This window comes from Sebastes umbrosus, chromosome 17 (assembly GCF_015220745.1).
Source record: "Sebastes umbrosus isolate fSebUmb1 chromosome 17, fSebUmb1.pri, whole genome shotgun sequence".
NCBI classification, from domain to species: Eukaryota; Metazoa; Chordata; class Actinopteri; order Perciformes; family Sebastidae; genus Sebastes; species Sebastes umbrosus.
Genome location: NC_051285.1, coordinates 11,435,447 through 11,451,546, shown reverse-complemented (window position 1 = coordinate 11,451,546; position 16,100 = coordinate 11,435,447). Strand labels below are relative to the sequence as shown.

The following is a 16,100-nucleotide window of genomic DNA, read 5'->3' as shown; positions in this document are numbered from 1 at the left end:
CTGGTTTCTTCTTCTTTGCCAGCTCCTCAACTAAACACACACGCCGCCGTTCCTCCTCCCAGTCTCACACAAACTCAACTTCCCGCTCCCGATCTCCCTCCTCCGGACAAAACCGGCGTTACATCTATTCTCAGCCAATCACAAGACAGAGAGACGACCCTTCACTCAGTGAACAAACCAAGCTCTGCCTCCGATGAGCGGTGAGTTACACCACTGAAATAAAAAGTAATGTCACTGTGGGTGATGATTTCTTTTTGTTTTAATACAATCGAATGGCTGCCATCTGCCGATCCAATCAATCAATCAATCAATCAATCAATCAGTATTAGTCTTAAAAAAGTCACTTTAAATTCACTTTCTACTGATTTACACATCAGTCTTTGTTCCGTTACTCTGCGCTTAAGTGTCGTCAAATTGGGCTGAATCATTCAACATTTCTATTTTGATTATTTCTCTCTTCTTCTGTGGTAATTATTTAGTGATTCTCTGCTCACGCAAGTCGTCATTGATTATCTGTGTGGTAGGGGTGGACCGATCGATCCCCAAAGTATTGATACCACCGATACTAAGTCTTGTTTTGACTACTGATACTAGCTAGCTCTTTGCTTCCCTGCTTCTGCTGCGTGTGTTACCATTAAAGGAACAGTGTGGGATCTATTGAATCTATGGAATATAATATCAGTAAATATGTTTCCTTCAGTGTGTAATATCATGAAAATAAGAATTGTTGTGTTTTCATTAACTTAGTATGAGCCGTTACATCAAAGAACTAGTGTCGACGAAGGCTGACCATTGAGTCGCCTCACGTCACCTGTGTCTTGGCCAGAAAGTTGCCCTCGAACACAACGCAAAGACTACAGTTTTTCTTCTGGACTTTACTCATTGGCTTGCTTTCCTCGCTTCCGTTTCTCTTCTCGTGCACTGATTCGTTTAAGCTGAACAGCCAATCAGAGTGATTTATCTCACCGACAAGCTCCGTCTGTGCCGGATACGCCACAAAAACTAGGCCAACAGACGCTCACCGATGCCCCCAAACTGTCCGACAGCTGACCGTCAGCTTGGTGTGTCAGGGCCTCAGCAACAACTGGCTTTAGGTATAGGGCCATTCGCTTTTTCGCGTCGACCACCGTAGTTCTTCTACACGCTTTGCACACGAGAGAGGCTTCAGTTGGTTGCAATCTGCAACCTCACCACTAGATGCCGCCAGATCCTACACACTGCTCCTTTAAAAGCTGTCTTGCCTTTTAACATGCAAATGATTTTTGTGGTATCGCCCACCCCTACTATTTGTTTTTTTCTGTTGTTGTTGTTGTTGTATGGCTTTCCTCTTCTCCTTTTCTTATTTCTGATGAACCTTTCCTCTTTCTCTCCCCTTTATCCAGTCTGGGGCAACCCTCTCTCTTAAAGGAAGGTTCATTGTCAAACATTGTTGTCCCAGAAAAGAAAATATCTGCCACATGTGCTCCACCTGGCACCCGTTCAGGCCCCACTGGTCAGGATAAACCATTCACATTAGAGGTGTTGACCCTGGCGCCACCTCCTCAGAGGCTGTCTGCTGCAGAGGTTCCTGTATGGAAAACACTAGAAGGGAGAAGTGGGAAAGATACTTCTGAAACAATCTCTGCCAAGGAGGGTGCAAAACCTTTGTGCAGAGGGTAAGAATGGATGAGGGGGACGTCTGTTTGCTTTGTCTTTCTTTCTAACCATTTGTGTGTCTGTCTGCTTCGCTGATGCTCTGGCTTCTTAATGATGTAGTAGGTATAGCAAATGTAAAAATGTGGGCTTTTTTTACCTTTCTTCTAGCTCACACAGAGAAGATGCTGCTGAGGTGGATGCCCCCGTCACGCAGGAGCACCAACCAATAACAGCAAAAGACACAGAAACACCTCACATAGTCCCAACTCCTGCTGAACCCGGCGCACCACCGGTTAAAGAGGAGCCCAAAGAGCCAGAGGGACCCAGCGTGGAACCAGAAACCTCACCCGAGGTTTCCCCCAAACCAGCCGCCGAGCGCACGGCTTTGGCGCTGGAGCCGCTGCTTCCCTCAAAACCAGAACCGGGACTGCGGCCGGAACAAGTCCTCCAGCCGTCGGGAAAACCACAACAGGAGGGAGCAGATGAGGAGAAACCGGCCGAGGTCGTGGCTGGTGGTCTGGGGAGTTTCACCAACAATAAGGAGCCAGTGTGCGAGGCAGAGAAGCAGCTGTGGGCGACGGTGGAGGAGACCACAGCGGAGACAGGAAGAGGGATGGAAAGTAGTGAAGAGAAGGATGAGAAGCAGGAGGAGGGTGGTGTAATAGGGGGGTGAGTCAGTGACGGTTCCTTTGCAGCATGACATGACATGTCTGCTTATGCTTGCAAACCACCACAAACACACACAGTCACACACACACACACACCTGTATTAACTAACGTGGTGCAGCAGCCTAACCAGCGCTTTATTGCAATTAACCTGATTAACCTGATGCTGTTTTTCTTCATCTCAACCTCTGTCTATGCTGTTAGACTGGTTGTTTATTATTTGATGAGAGCTTTTCACAAGAGTATGTTTTGTGTGTGTGTCTGTGTGTGTGGTAGTGCCCAGAAAGGTGCACACACAGAGGCAGATGTGTGTGTCGCAAAGCAGCAGATGGAGGCGCCTGCTGGCTTCATGTCAGCAGTAGTTGGGGTGTTGTATAGAGGGTGAGTCTCTCTGCTTGCCTGTCTGTTAAAATTGTTAAAGTGTGAGGCATTATGCAAAAGACGTTTTTTGTAGACCAAGCTTACATACAGTCAGAACATATTTCCAATAATTAGATAACTGTTGGATAATTCAATAACTTGTCAAATATAATAAAATATCCTTCCAAAAATAGGTGCAGTAAACACACAGTATTATTACTTTATCAAATACAACCTCAAAAGAGGGAGAACATTTTACATAATTGAGTGAAAAACATAATAATAATATAGATTTTAGACTTAAAAATATTACATTTTTAACTTATAATCATTATTTTATCAGAGGTTATTAAAAAGATTGTAAAAGATAAAAGTTACACCCCTTATCTGATAATGGCCAGGAAATGTAGCAGTATGCTTATACAGTATTGAATTTACTTATCATACATTTTTATTGCCTTTTACACATGTCATTAATCAATTTAAGGAAACATTTTATTATATTTTGATCAGTTATTACTTTCAGGGATAGACACAAAATTTTTTTTTTGCACTGGCCCCACAGGCCACCAAGCCCCTAACTTTGGTGGCCAAACTACATTTTTGGTTGCCCAAATGTAAACATGTAAAAACAATATAGAAAAGGCTATTTAATTCAACTTAACACAGCCTTCCTTAACTGTTACATTAACAGTCTCTTAGTGCATACGCTACAAAAGATACAGTCCATCTTTTTCGCATAACGTTATAATTTACCTTCGCTCAATACTCATTTTACTGAATAGAGCTTGAACGCATCATACTGTAACTCAATGGCACCTCCGTTAACGTTAGTAGGTCCGTTATTTAGCCGAGCAGGACTCTGCTGCCCACCGGCTGCTAACAGCTAATGGCAACTAGAAGCATTAATGCCGATCTCAAGAGAGACCTGATAAAACTTGGTGGCCTACTTGCCGCCAATGTCGGTTAATGTCGAACCCTGACTTTATCTCCGTGGCAGTTATTCTAGTATGGGTTGCTTGCTACATTTACCATTACACATACAGTCAGTGTACACAAGTGCTTGATGCTGTGTAAAACCAGAAACAGTTTGCTGTTTAATAACTGCGACGCTCCGCTCAGTGAGCTGTCGTACACAATGTGCTGTTAATTTCAGTCTTGTCTGAAGTCTTATGTCTTGTGCATATGTATTGGCTAGCTGTGTTATCTTTCTCTGAGCTGCATGGCACCAGAAAGCGTTTTCACCTGTTCTTAATGGAAAATGATGGAAATACCAGTGGGCTTTACTGCGTTGTGTACTTGGTAGAAAAAGAAAGTGAAGGGTGGTTCTCACTGCAACCAACAATATCCTCTGTGTGCTTTGGACAAGCACCAAAACAAAGTCTGAGAAAAAGGAACTACTTAATCAAGCATGCTGTCTGGCTTTGTGTCACACCGTTGAGAGCCTGCTGAGGTCGTTGTAGGGTGAGAACTGTCTCAGAGATTTTCCTGTCCCTCGTGTCTGTCCCTTTAGCTATGAGACAGTGGCCTCCATCCTGCAGACATCTGGACCCGCTGATGCAGGTCATCCTCAACGCCTCCTTATATGCGATGGTCAGCCGACTTTACATGAAGTAGATGCAGAGATGCTGCATTCCTCTGAGCCAGATGACGAGCCATCGACTCCCATCGCTGTGGACATTTCTCCACCCACGGCCTTCTCCGACACAACAGAAGACCTGACGATTACTGAACAGACTGGTTTAGCTCAGAAACCTTCACATGGGCTAAGTCTGGTGGCAAGTCTGAGAATGGCAGCTAGTGAGCAGGAGAAGGAGAGAGAGGAGAGGGAGAAGGAGAGGATAGAAAACATGAAGAGGGAGGAAAGAGAGAGGGAGGAGAGAGAAGAGGCAGATAGGAAAGAGAAAGAGAGGGTGGAAAAGGAGAGAGAAGAAATGGAGAGAGAAAGGATGGAGAGGGAAGAGGAGGAGAGGAAGAGGTTGGAAAAAGAGCGTAAAGAGCGGGAGAACAAGCTAAGGGAGGAGAGGGAAAGGGCAGAGAAAGAAAGGAAGCAGCACATTGAGGAAGAAAATGAGAAGAGGAAGATGGAAATAGAGATGAAGAGAAGGGTGGAGGAGGACAGGGTGAGGCAAATGGAAGAGGATAGCAAAAGAGAGATCCTTTCTGGCTCTACGTCACTGCAGGAAGTCATGAACAACCAATCAAATGACTGGCCTCCTCTGAGGGAAGCAGAATTGGATGATATTGCATATGATGAGAGGCTACAGGGTGATGAAGAGCAGTCAGAAAACAAGTCTGATCCCAAAGTAGTGAAAACGAATACTGAAGTCAAACCGGTTTCGCCCAGACCTGCTGATTCTGTCCCTGCAGCCGGAACAACAAGCAAACCTGACTCCAGAACGGTCAAACCCGAGAAATCTGTAGTTGCTGTTAAGAAAGCCCTGGATAAACCTGGTCTGAGATCAGTTAAAAAATCCAACCTGAAATCTGGTGCCATCCCAGTGTGGATGAGAGAGGAGGAGGAAGAGGAGGTGGAATATGAGAGAGGACAGGAAGATCTGGGCTCCGTCTGGCTGGCTGAGCTGTACATGGAAGGGGAAGCAGGGTGAGTAAGGGTGGGAGAGAGGGACAAATAGCCGCAGGGTGAGAGAGAGAGAGAGAGAGGTGAGTAACGGGAGAAGAGTTGGCTGTATGAGAGAGATCGGCTTGTTGCCTCTTGTGGATCAGAGGACTGTGCCTGTGCATTCGTTGTGTATGCTTCCTCCAATAACTGAGGCTCTGACTCACCATTTCTGCAGGGAAATAATAATTACCAGTGGTGGAAGAGGTATTCAGATCTTTTACTTAAGTAAAGGTAGTAATACCACAGTGTAGAATTACTCTGTTACAAGTAAAAATCCTGCATTCAAAATCATAAGTAAAAGTAATAAAGTATTAGCGCCAAAATGTACTTTAAGTACCAGAAGTTAAAGTACTCATAATGCAGAAAGGCCCATTTGATAAAGGTATATTGCTCGGTAGCTTAATCTATGATAATATATCATAATTTATTAGTTGATTTCTATTCTATTCTTTCTATTCAAAGTAACTAGTGACTGAAGCTGTCAAATAAATGTAGTGGAGTACAAGTACCTCAAAATTGTACTGAAGTACAGTACAGTACGTAGTTACATTCCACCACTGGTCATTACTATCCTTCATTTACTGAGGGTTTGGTCTTTTCCTGCAGGTCTTTCTCGAGAAAGAGTTGTGTGTTGGCATGTGAGTCATGTTCCCCAAACAACTTAATTACCATGTTGTTTGTGAGGGAAACTGGAATTTCCTCTTCCCATCTTGCCTCAGTTATGACTTCTAACAGAGGTTTTCAAAATGAGGAGAGAGAGGGAGTGTTGGGGGGCAGGGGTGAAGGGCAAGTACACTGGGTCAGGTGAAAGAGACAGGATGTTGCTGGTTCTAGAAACAACAGGAAGTTAGAGTCCTGACTCAATCAAATCTGAACGCACAGACATAAGGATGCTCATTTTGAAAAATGTTCTCAACCGTTAACCGACCCTCGTTAACCGATTATTAACCGTTAACCGCCAATATTTGTATCTCGCACCAGCTGCAGTGTATGAGCACAACAGACAACTGAGTCCCCAGTTCACCTGAGTGACGAGTGACAAGCCGCTCAGCTTTTTAATTAATTATAAATATTTCTTTTAACCATTTTAACCAATAGCGTTAATCGGTTAAAATGCTTAATGTCGGTTGACGGTTAAACGGTCAATTATGAACATCCCTACACAGACATGATACACATGTTTTTAAATTCAGTGTGACTTACACTTTCCGAAGATATCACTATTTCCATAAACCTCCATCAATCTCCTTAGAAATCATAGGAAAAAAAAGACACTCCAGGAACTGTTGATGGCTAATAATGTAAACCATAAAACAGGCTAAACTATTATACTTCCTGTTTACATCCCCAAGAGCATTGTGGGGTTAGGAGGGCCGCAGCTGAGTTATAGCATTGTCCTAAGTTTTTCAAAAGCACTGATGCTTGCTTAAGGGAACCTGTATAGGGAAACTGAGTCTGTCCTGTATTGCTGTTGTTGTCATTTATACTTGGAGGAAAAAAGATTTGGTCTAACATGCAGCAGTAGTGCAGCAAGCATGAAAAAAGGGGAAGCTGTGCAATGGATGTATCTACAGTATATCTACTGTATGTTTCTGTCCATGATCGTCACGGCTGACATCGAGAGTTCCTTGCATTTTGTTTAGTGCTCATTTCAGCTGAGTAAGCATGTGAAGTAGCATGAATAAATGGATTGGTTTGGTCAGTGGATATGTTGCAGTACAGTGGAGACTGGAGCATGTTTTAAATTGGTGTTTTGCCTTTGGTTGTCTAGTTTGGTATGATCTTGCATAGCCACACCTCTGTCACGTCAAACTTGTGGAAGTCTGGGGAAAATCTTGTCCAAACAACGGGGATGTAAAGACCTTTAGAAAACTTGAGACATTCATGAGATTAGCTGTGTCCTTCTTTCACGAAAACCATCCTCTACCCTCAATTTACTCTTAATTTGTTTAAAATATGGCGACAGCCGACTGTGTCTTTTCTAAACAACTTTTATGCTTGAATTTCCATCCGACCGTTGTGAGATCAACAAGATGGAGGTCTGGCTGCGTGAGAGGAGTGGTGGTATGCTGCCAGAGGGAAATGGAGCGTGACGAGGATCTAAGGATGCACCGATTGCAAGATTCTGGACTGATACCGATGTTTAAAATATCAATTTCGCTGTTAGCCGATACCGATATGGTTGTTTTTATTTATTTTGTTTTTGCTGTTATTTATTCCCCTTTTGTTCCAGGGAAACAAAGACCTCTTTGTTCTAAAAAAAGAACTGAGCTTTTTTAAAGTCATTCAGCATTTCATTACACTGTCTTTTAACTGTTGTCCGAGACCGTCCGCAAATAACCTACTCAGCATTTAGCCCGTGCAAAATTGATGCAACACAGCAGATGCACATCAGCCACTGCCAAGGCAAACAAGGCAAATATCATCCGATACCAATGTTCAGCTGATAAATCGGTGCATCCCGACAAGGATTTGTTGCTGCTCAGTTTTCTCAATAGTTCTTCAGCCTTTAGGTTCAGCTCTGAAATCTCCTTTTCTGTCTTCAGCCCAGGCCACCCGTCCCCTGCCGTTACCCAGACGCCCTCCTCACTCCCTTCCTGTGGACAAACCTTTTACCAGAGCTCTGCTGCCAGTCAGCCAAATAAACCTGAACACTCCCTAACCAGTCTGGCAGACCGTCCTCATCCTAAACCTCCTTTGGGGTCTAAGCAAGAGGAAGGAATCGGTCAGACAACTAGAGCCAAACCTGCTCCCCAATATACTGGAGCACAAAAACAGCCAGCGAAAGGACAGAGAGATGATGTGGTCACAAAAACTTGTCACAGCCTGGAGGCAGCAGCCAATGAGGAGGGAGAACTTGTCCACTCGTCTGTGGTGCCTTGGCCCCTTCCTCTGAGCACTGCCAGCATGCATTCACACACCAAGATACACACAGACACGAACATCGATGAGATAAACAATGACGCGAGCATGGCCAACGTAGCTACAGAGTCACACAAGAGTCTTGAAATGAGGGATGATGAAGACATGAGCAGCCTCAGTTTGAATACACACACCACAAAGAGTGACAGCCCTCACACAGAAACACACACCCGTGATCTCAACCGTCTAACCAAAGAGCAGCAGCTCCGAGAGGAGGAGAGGTTGTTATTGGCTAAAATCAGTCTGATGACAGGTGACACATCCCCTGTCTCTGGCCCTCGCGGCATGAAGCTCCTCATCCCCGATCTCAATGACATCGACTGTGACACCACAGAGCTTGTCGATCGCAGTCAGTACTTGATACCCTGCAGTGATACCCTGCAGGAAATATCACTAACTGAGGCAGAGGAGCCACCGACCATTGAGCCGGGGCAAAGTCAAGGAGAGGAGGATGTGTAAGTCAGCTTGGGCTGTCAACCTGTGCTGCCTTAGAAAATGACTGAAGCCTTGTGTTTGTTTGTTTGTGTTTGTGATATGCAGAGATGTAGACTTGAGACTTGAGTCGGACTTAAAGCTGAAGTAGGCGAGATTGGAGCAAATATGATTTAAAAAAAGTTGTTTTTATAAAACGGTCGCTTTATCGTGACAGTAGTACATGAAACAGGTAACCTGAAAAAAATCATGTGCCTCTGTGTCCTCCGGTGCTCCTAATGGCATCTGCAAGATTTCACATACCGGAGGAAAACAAGCAGTCAGAGCTGATCTGAGGTCTGCTGTCCATCTGCCGTCTATGAGAGCCGGCTGTCAATCAGTCGCGAGCTCCGACCAAACGGTCAAACTAGGCCGCGCTGATCAAATATGAATCAATATTCTGTTATGTTAATGCCTATTTCTCGCCTCAAATGTTTTCAGAATCATCTTGTAGTGTACTGTTTAGCTGTAAAATGAGAGTTTGTGACACCGCCGCCATGCTGCTAGAAATGACTAGAAACGTAAGCTTAGAAAGCAAAATGTTTTTGTTTTTGGACACGCAAAAGACTTAAAATAGCTCTGGCAATATGTGTGTGTGTGTTACCACCTGAGTGCATGGGAAGTGCTGTGTGTTTTCAAGAACTGCTGCTGTATATGATGTTTTTCACCTGAATATCCAAAGCATAGGAAAATACACAATTTAGAAAAAAGTGTTTGGTGAATCTGCTTTGTTCTGAGGTGATAAAAAAAATTGTCCAAACAGCATAGACTGTGTTGCTGAAAAAATATACTGAAGAGTCATTCTCTTGAATGCTGTATGTTCCCTGGCTTGCCCTCTAACATCAAGCCTGTGCTGCCATCTGTCGTGTCGGCAAGCTTGCACGTCTCTCGCTCACATCTACGACTCGCTGCTTGGATGATCTCCCTAAGTCTGTCTTTCCGTTGAGTTTTTCTAATTGTTTACGTCCTGTCTCCTCTTAGGGTAAAAGGCCAATTGGCCGACCTCCCAGATGGTGGAGAGAAGAAACCGCCATCGCAGTTTGGAGACACCTCCAGCACACACACAGACACCCACATCACTCCTCCCCATCACTGTGAGATGACCACATCTCGACTTCCTACGTTACCAGAAGAGGAAACCTCCGACCTTAAATCCCCTCATCCGGCTCCAATGGTCAGAGAGGAGGCTGACGGGAAGGACGATGCAGCTGAGGTAAATACACACAATACAGATGTGCACGTAAACTCTGACATTTTAAATCACACACAACCAAAACTTCTTCCTCTCTCCTCCTCCTCCTCTGCAGGGCCCAGTGAACTCCATTCAGTCGCTGCTCCAGTGGTGTCAGGACATCACCAACGATTACCGGGGGGTAAAGGTCACCAACTTCAGCACTTCCTGGAGAAATGGCCTGGCATTCTGTGCCATCCTACATCACTTCCATCCAGACAAAATGTATGTAACAGATGAATTGATAATAAATCTACATTACTTTGAATGCTGTAAACCTTCTGTAGGTATGTTCTCATTATATTCTTTCCTGGTTTTGTCCCATTAGAGATTTTGACCGGTTGTACTCTCATGACATCAAGCTCAACAACAAGAAGGTAGAGACATGGCTCATGTTTTATATTCAGCTCTTTAGTGCCATTAGAAGTGTTGATAGTTCACATGTATTTCTTGTTTTTGAACTGATGATGTCTCTCTCTTCAGGCGTTTGACGGTTTTGAGGCGCTGGGCATCTCTCGCCTGTTGGAGCCGTCCGACATGGTCCTTCTGTCCGTCCCCGACAGGCTCATAGTCATGACCTACCTCAGCCAGATCCGCTCGCACTTCACCAACCAGGAGCTGAGCGTGCTGCAGATAGAGCACAACAGCAGCCAGTCCAGCTACGGCCTCGCCCTCTCTGGTCCCGGTCCCACTAACGTCGACGCCGCTGCTTTCTGCATGGCCAGGCTGAACGAAGGAGTGAGCCTAGAGGAAGGAGGGAGCAGCACGTTGGTCGTCCCTGCACCAAGGACCAAACGACTGGTTAAAGGTATCAGCCTCTTTTCCACCTTTAAACATTTCAACTTATACTTATACTATTCTTTTTTACTGTGATTCATCCCATCTGTCTTGAATATCATGGACCTTTTTAGTGGGTTCAGCATAACAAATTGTGCAGTCAAACTTACTTAAAATTCCAGTCCGCATTCAGTGGTATTTCTTGCTGGAGGCACGCTCGATTCAATCGGAATGTGAAAAGAAGACAAAAGACAAATAAGAGACAAATAATGTCAGAAAAACAAAAGAAAAGAGAACGAGGAAGCATTAATGTGTCTCCGGGGAACTTAGGAATGTTAAGTGTCACGGTTTGACCTACGGAGACAAGAAGGAGGGATAAAGAAATCTCTAAATCAAGTTCACAGCACCTCAATTAAGATTCTAGTAGGTTCCCCCAAAGTTCCCCGAAGATACCAGATATGTCATGCTGAATTTGATGAACATGTATAAAATGATGCACATCTAGAGGGTTGCATTTGATGGAATGGTGCGGCCATGAACATTTTGGATATAAATAAGTGTATCGTTCTAATTTCAAAGCTCCTGAAAACATGTTTTCTCAATCAGCTTCTTAGTATGAATGATGAGGTGCTACATAAACCCATTTTGTGCCAAAGTTTAAACAGTTTGGGTTATTTCAGATGAGAGAGGGCTTTCTGCCCGTGCAAAATTATTTAAAATCAAAATGTGATGACAGTTGTGGGATTGTTTGCCATCGTCCAGCAAATCTGATCACATCACACCCACACAGTCCAGATTAGCTGAGCAACTTGTGATTTTTTTAAGTTGTCAGTTTTAAAGCTAGAGTGAAGATAATGGCATAAAATTAAACTAGAAAACCTAACAAATCCATTGGTATGAATGATTTCATACTAGCTTTTCGTGAAGGAGGTTAAATAATGCGCCAATCTAATGCTACATTTTTGCAAAGAAAAATTGGCATGGCCATTTTCAAAGGGGTCCCTTGACCTCTGACCTCAAGATATGTAATTAACAATGGGTTCAATGGGTACCCACGAGTCTCCCCTTTATAGACATGCCCACTTTATGATAATCACATGCAGTTTTGAAGTCATAGTCCCGTCAGCACACCGTTGGGCTTGAGTTTACCATGTTATTATTTGAGCATATTTTTTATGCTAAATGCAGTACCTATAAGGGTTTCTGGACAATATTTGTCATTGTTTTGTGTTGTTAATTGATTTCCAATAATAAATATATACATACATTTTCATAAAGCAAGCATATTTGCCCACTCCCAGAGTATTAAATACTTGATAAAGCTCCCTTTAAGGTACATTTTGAACAAATAAAAAATGTGTGATTTATTTGCGGTTAATTGCGATTAAATATTTGAATCGATTGACAGCCCTACTAATTATGTTAAATAATAAATAGATTATTATAATTGTTTTCAACTCTAAGAATTAAAAGTTACTCAGGAAATTGTGTTGAATAATTATGTTCAAGAATCCAACTTCTGATTGTTGTTCTCATCTGTTTTCAGGGGATGAGTCAATAACTCCGGTCCCTCCTCCAAGGTCTATTAATAAATCAGCCAAATCTGGACTGGCTCAGGTAACACTTTCTCTGTCTTTTTCTTAAACTGTATTTGAGCACTTTACTTTCACCTGGAGGAAAAACAGTCTGATATTTACTGTATGTGTCAGCCTTGTGATAGTTACCGTTAGTTTCATGTTTTTCTTGTCCAGGATGAAGACACAAAGACAGGAATCATTAATAATACAGGTGGGTACCACCCTGAAGGCAATACTCTAACGTTTTAAATATTGATTCAAGTTATTTTTATATTATATATTATTGTCATCATCTTTTCTTTTTCTTTTCTCCCTTTTACACTTTGATTTGTCTTGTGTGTGTTTGTGTACAGAGTTGCAGAGTACAGCTGAGACCCAGCCTCTCAAACAGGAAGAGGAAACAATGGTCAGTTATGTGTTCCTCACTTTCCTTTTTCTTTTCTCTACTTCTTCTTTTCTTTATCTTTCACTCTTCCTCTCAGATCAAATGAACATCATTACTGTAAAATGACTGATGGCTGCAAGAAAGAATGAATCATATTTATCTTGTAAAAAGTTGTTCAATTCATCTCCATCCTTCTGGCTGTTCTCTAATCTTTTGACCCTCTTCTTCTACTTGTTTTCTTGTTTCCCCGACTCCCTCTCTACTTTGATTTCCTTTCCCTCACTTTCCTGCCATTGTCCTGTGTATGTTCATGTGATTGTGTGTGTGTTTTGCATGTATGCGTGTGTGTGTGTGTGTGTGTGTGTGTGTGTGTGTGTGTGATGGTGCTTGTGGTCAGTGTCTGCAGGACACCAGTCAGTATGTGCTGAGTGAGCTGGCAGCGCTGGAGACGGAGCAGAAGCACGTCGACAGCAGAGCCGCTGTGGTGGAGAGACGACTGCGAAGCCTCATGGAAACAGGTGAGTCACACATCAGCAAGGAATAAACAGGAAGTACGTAGGCAGCAGGAGTGAATGGTGTAGGTTTTCCACAATGAACCATCCAGTTGTGTACAAACTGCCAGTGTTGGGGAAGCTACTTTTAAAGCATAGCTTTGCAAGCTACCAATTGATTCACACTGTAAGAAGTTGAACTACAGCAAAGCTACTCTAGAGAGAAAGCTGGTTTGTTTGACTAAAGCAAAAATAAACTGACAATGTACATGTGATACGAAATTATAAGAAAATATAATACAAAAAAGTCACCTGCCAGCAAAACTGCCACTCTTATTTAAAAAAAGTGCCCACTTGTTCACAGGTTATACATACAGTAAACAAAAAAAATGAAGTACCCCACTAAAGAAATATTTAAAGGGACTGTTTGTAAGAATCAGAAATTGCTCAGCATGTTCATGTTTCTACAGGAAGCGACCGTGATGAAGAGGAGAGACTGATCCAGGAGTGGTTCACCCTGGTGAACAAGAAGAACGCTCTGATACGCAGACAGGACAACCTGGAGCTACTGTAAGACCTCATAATATACATACAGTATACAAACATGTACGTACACATACAGTATACACACTTCCTTTTATTTGTTTGTTTATTGTCTACAGGCAAGAGGAGCAGGATCTGGAGAGGAGGTTTGAGCTTCTGAACAGGGAACTTCGGGTGATGATGGCCATAGAAGGTTAGTAACCAACAGAGGTGGAAGAAGAATTCAGATCATTTACTTAAAGGACCAGTGAGGAACAATTAGGGGGGATCGATTGGCAGAATCGAACTGTACATGATCATACGAACCGTTACGTAAAGTTCTGCTGTTTGTCCTGCAGACTGGCAGAAGTCGTCCACTCAGCAGCAGAGGGAGCAGCTGCTCCTCCAAGAGCTGGTGTCTTTGGTCAACCAGCGGGACGAGATCATCAGAGACATCGACGCCAAGGAGAGAGGGTGAGTGTGTGTGAAAAAGACAAGTTGTAGGGAGATTAAAAAAAAAAAACACCTTCAGATTAATGGTGCTTGTAAAAATGTAGTTAGTTCAATGTAGTTCAATGATATATATTGTTTTTATTCCTTATTTGCAAGCAAATCATTGATACAGGTGTGGGTATAGATGGCCAAGAGTTAAAGTCATATGCACTATGCTGTAATATGTGGTTGTGTGTTTACAGGGCGATGGAGGAGGACGAGCGTCTAGAGCGCGGTCTGGAGATGAGGAGGCGAAAATACAGCAACAAAGACAAATGTGTCCTACAGTGAGAAGAGAGGTCACACACACACACACACACACACACACACAAACAAAGAGCTTTTACTACTGCAACCCCGAAGTCACGAAAGATGATCTTTCAGGGCTTTTGGGGCTCAATATTTCCCTGTTTTTAGTGCCTTTATTTTCCCAGAGAACTGTTAAAACCCATTATGTGGGAAGACAAGATACAGGCTGCAAAACTGTGTCTTCTTTGAAAGTGTTTTCTTGAAAATGAAAATGTGTTTGTGTCAATTTCAGTCTGTCTTAAGTATTATTTTAATTCTGTTTGCATATTTGTATTTATTTAAATGGTGTGTCAGATTGTTGTTCATTTATTGCACATGTGTTTTGTGTGTTTTCATCTGTGAGTTTGTTCAGTATTTGAACACTGGCTTTTTCTTCTTTTTTTGTTATAAAGAAAAGGTTCCCCTTGTCATGATAGGGCTTGTCAGAATCTGTGCCTTGTCCTTTCTTTTCTTTTGTTGTTTCTGGTGATATTCGTCTTACATTTCTATTTCAGTCATTTCCACCCTGAAAGTGAAAAAACATTTGATTGCAACATGCCAACATGACATGTTAGATATAAAATAATATGATAAGTCATGAGCTGGACTCAAACTCACAATATTGAGAGTACAGGATACAGGTTTTTAACTTAACCCCCCAACATCACATTTTTATAAACCCTAAAAGCATTTCCACTCATTGCAATATTGATTGTTTTCTTTTCTTAGATGTTCTTCATATTAAGGAGTTACGAAACCTTGTGTGCACACAGACCCTGAATGCCTTAAACCAACCATATATTCACGTGTATGGTTGTGATGTTCATGCCTGCTTGATTCACAGAAATGAACCTGTGTCCTTGGACTACTGTATGCATGCTGTTTGAGGTGTGCTGATAAAGCGGTACACTGCTTCACATCACTACTGTAATACCCATCACACACTGTATACCTGGAGTTGCTGTCTATATTTATGAGGTGAAGATGTGATGAATGAGTTTGATAAATATGTTGAAGAAACATAAATACTGGTTGGTTGCTTATACTTTGGATTTGTTGTTGTTTTTTTTAGCTTTGGACACAACATGAACCTGTGAAATATCAATCTATCAATCAATCAAACTTTATTTGTATAGCACCTCTCATACAGGTTAGTGCAGTTCAAAGTGCTTCACAGATGACTGACAAGCAAACAGAAGACAGAACAAGTGTGAACCGTGAAAACAACAAAAACAATTTAACAATGTGTTATAAATATGTAATAAAATATGATTAAAAGCTATAATAACAGTAATAGTTGTAAAATAGTGCTAAGTAAAAACTATATTAATAAAATAACAATAAAATAGAACAATAATATACAAATTAAATACAATAAAATAAGTAATTAATAAAATAACGATAAAATAGAATACAATTTTACAACTTAAATACAATAAAATAAGTGATTGATTAAATTAATAAAATATAATACAATTTTAGAACTTAAATATAATAAAATAGGTAATAATGAAATAACAATAAAATATATTGAAATTTTACAGCTTAAATAGAATAAAATAGGTGATTGATAAAATAATAAAACAATACAATTTTACAACTTAAATATAAATAAGATAGGTGATTAATACAATAATAATAAAATATAATGCAATTTTAC

General features: G+C 41.9%; 1 protein-coding gene across 14 annotated transcripts in view; it reads left to right on the top strand.

Annotated features, from left to right (window-relative positions):
* Positions 1-15,485, top strand: part of LOC119475468 (EH domain-binding protein 1-like protein 1) — a 30,475-nt gene extending 14,990 nt beyond the window's left edge. For 8 of the 14 annotated variants that reach the window (XM_037748205.1, XM_037748204.1, XM_037748202.1 and 5 more), the window contains 16 exons: positions 1,804-2,304; positions 2,578-2,682; positions 4,175-5,266; positions 7,831-8,661; positions 9,659-9,890; positions 9,985-10,133; positions 10,237-10,285; positions 10,392-10,716; positions 12,232-12,302; positions 12,437-12,473; positions 12,616-12,668; positions 13,045-13,165; positions 13,609-13,708; positions 13,801-13,874; positions 14,020-14,134; positions 14,356-15,485. In XM_037748205.1, the coding sequence (XP_037604133.1) occupies positions 1,804-2,304; positions 2,578-2,682; positions 4,175-5,266; positions 7,831-8,661; positions 9,659-9,890; positions 9,985-10,133; positions 10,237-10,285; positions 10,392-10,716; positions 12,232-12,302; positions 12,437-12,473; positions 12,616-12,668; positions 13,045-13,165; positions 13,609-13,708; positions 13,801-13,874; positions 14,020-14,134; positions 14,356-14,443 (3,943 nt within the window). In that variant the 3' untranslated portion in view covers positions 14,444-15,485. The remainder of the gene's footprint in view (positions 1-1,803; positions 2,305-2,577; positions 2,683-4,174; positions 5,267-7,830; positions 8,662-9,658; positions 9,891-9,984; positions 10,134-10,236; positions 10,286-10,391; positions 10,717-12,231; positions 12,303-12,436; positions 12,474-12,615; positions 12,669-13,044; positions 13,166-13,608; positions 13,709-13,800; positions 13,875-14,019; positions 14,135-14,355) is intronic. The other 6 variants (XM_037748194.1, XM_037748197.1, XM_037748201.1 and 3 more) reach the window with 6 other exon arrangements.
* Positions 15,486-16,100: the final 615 nt, after the last annotated feature.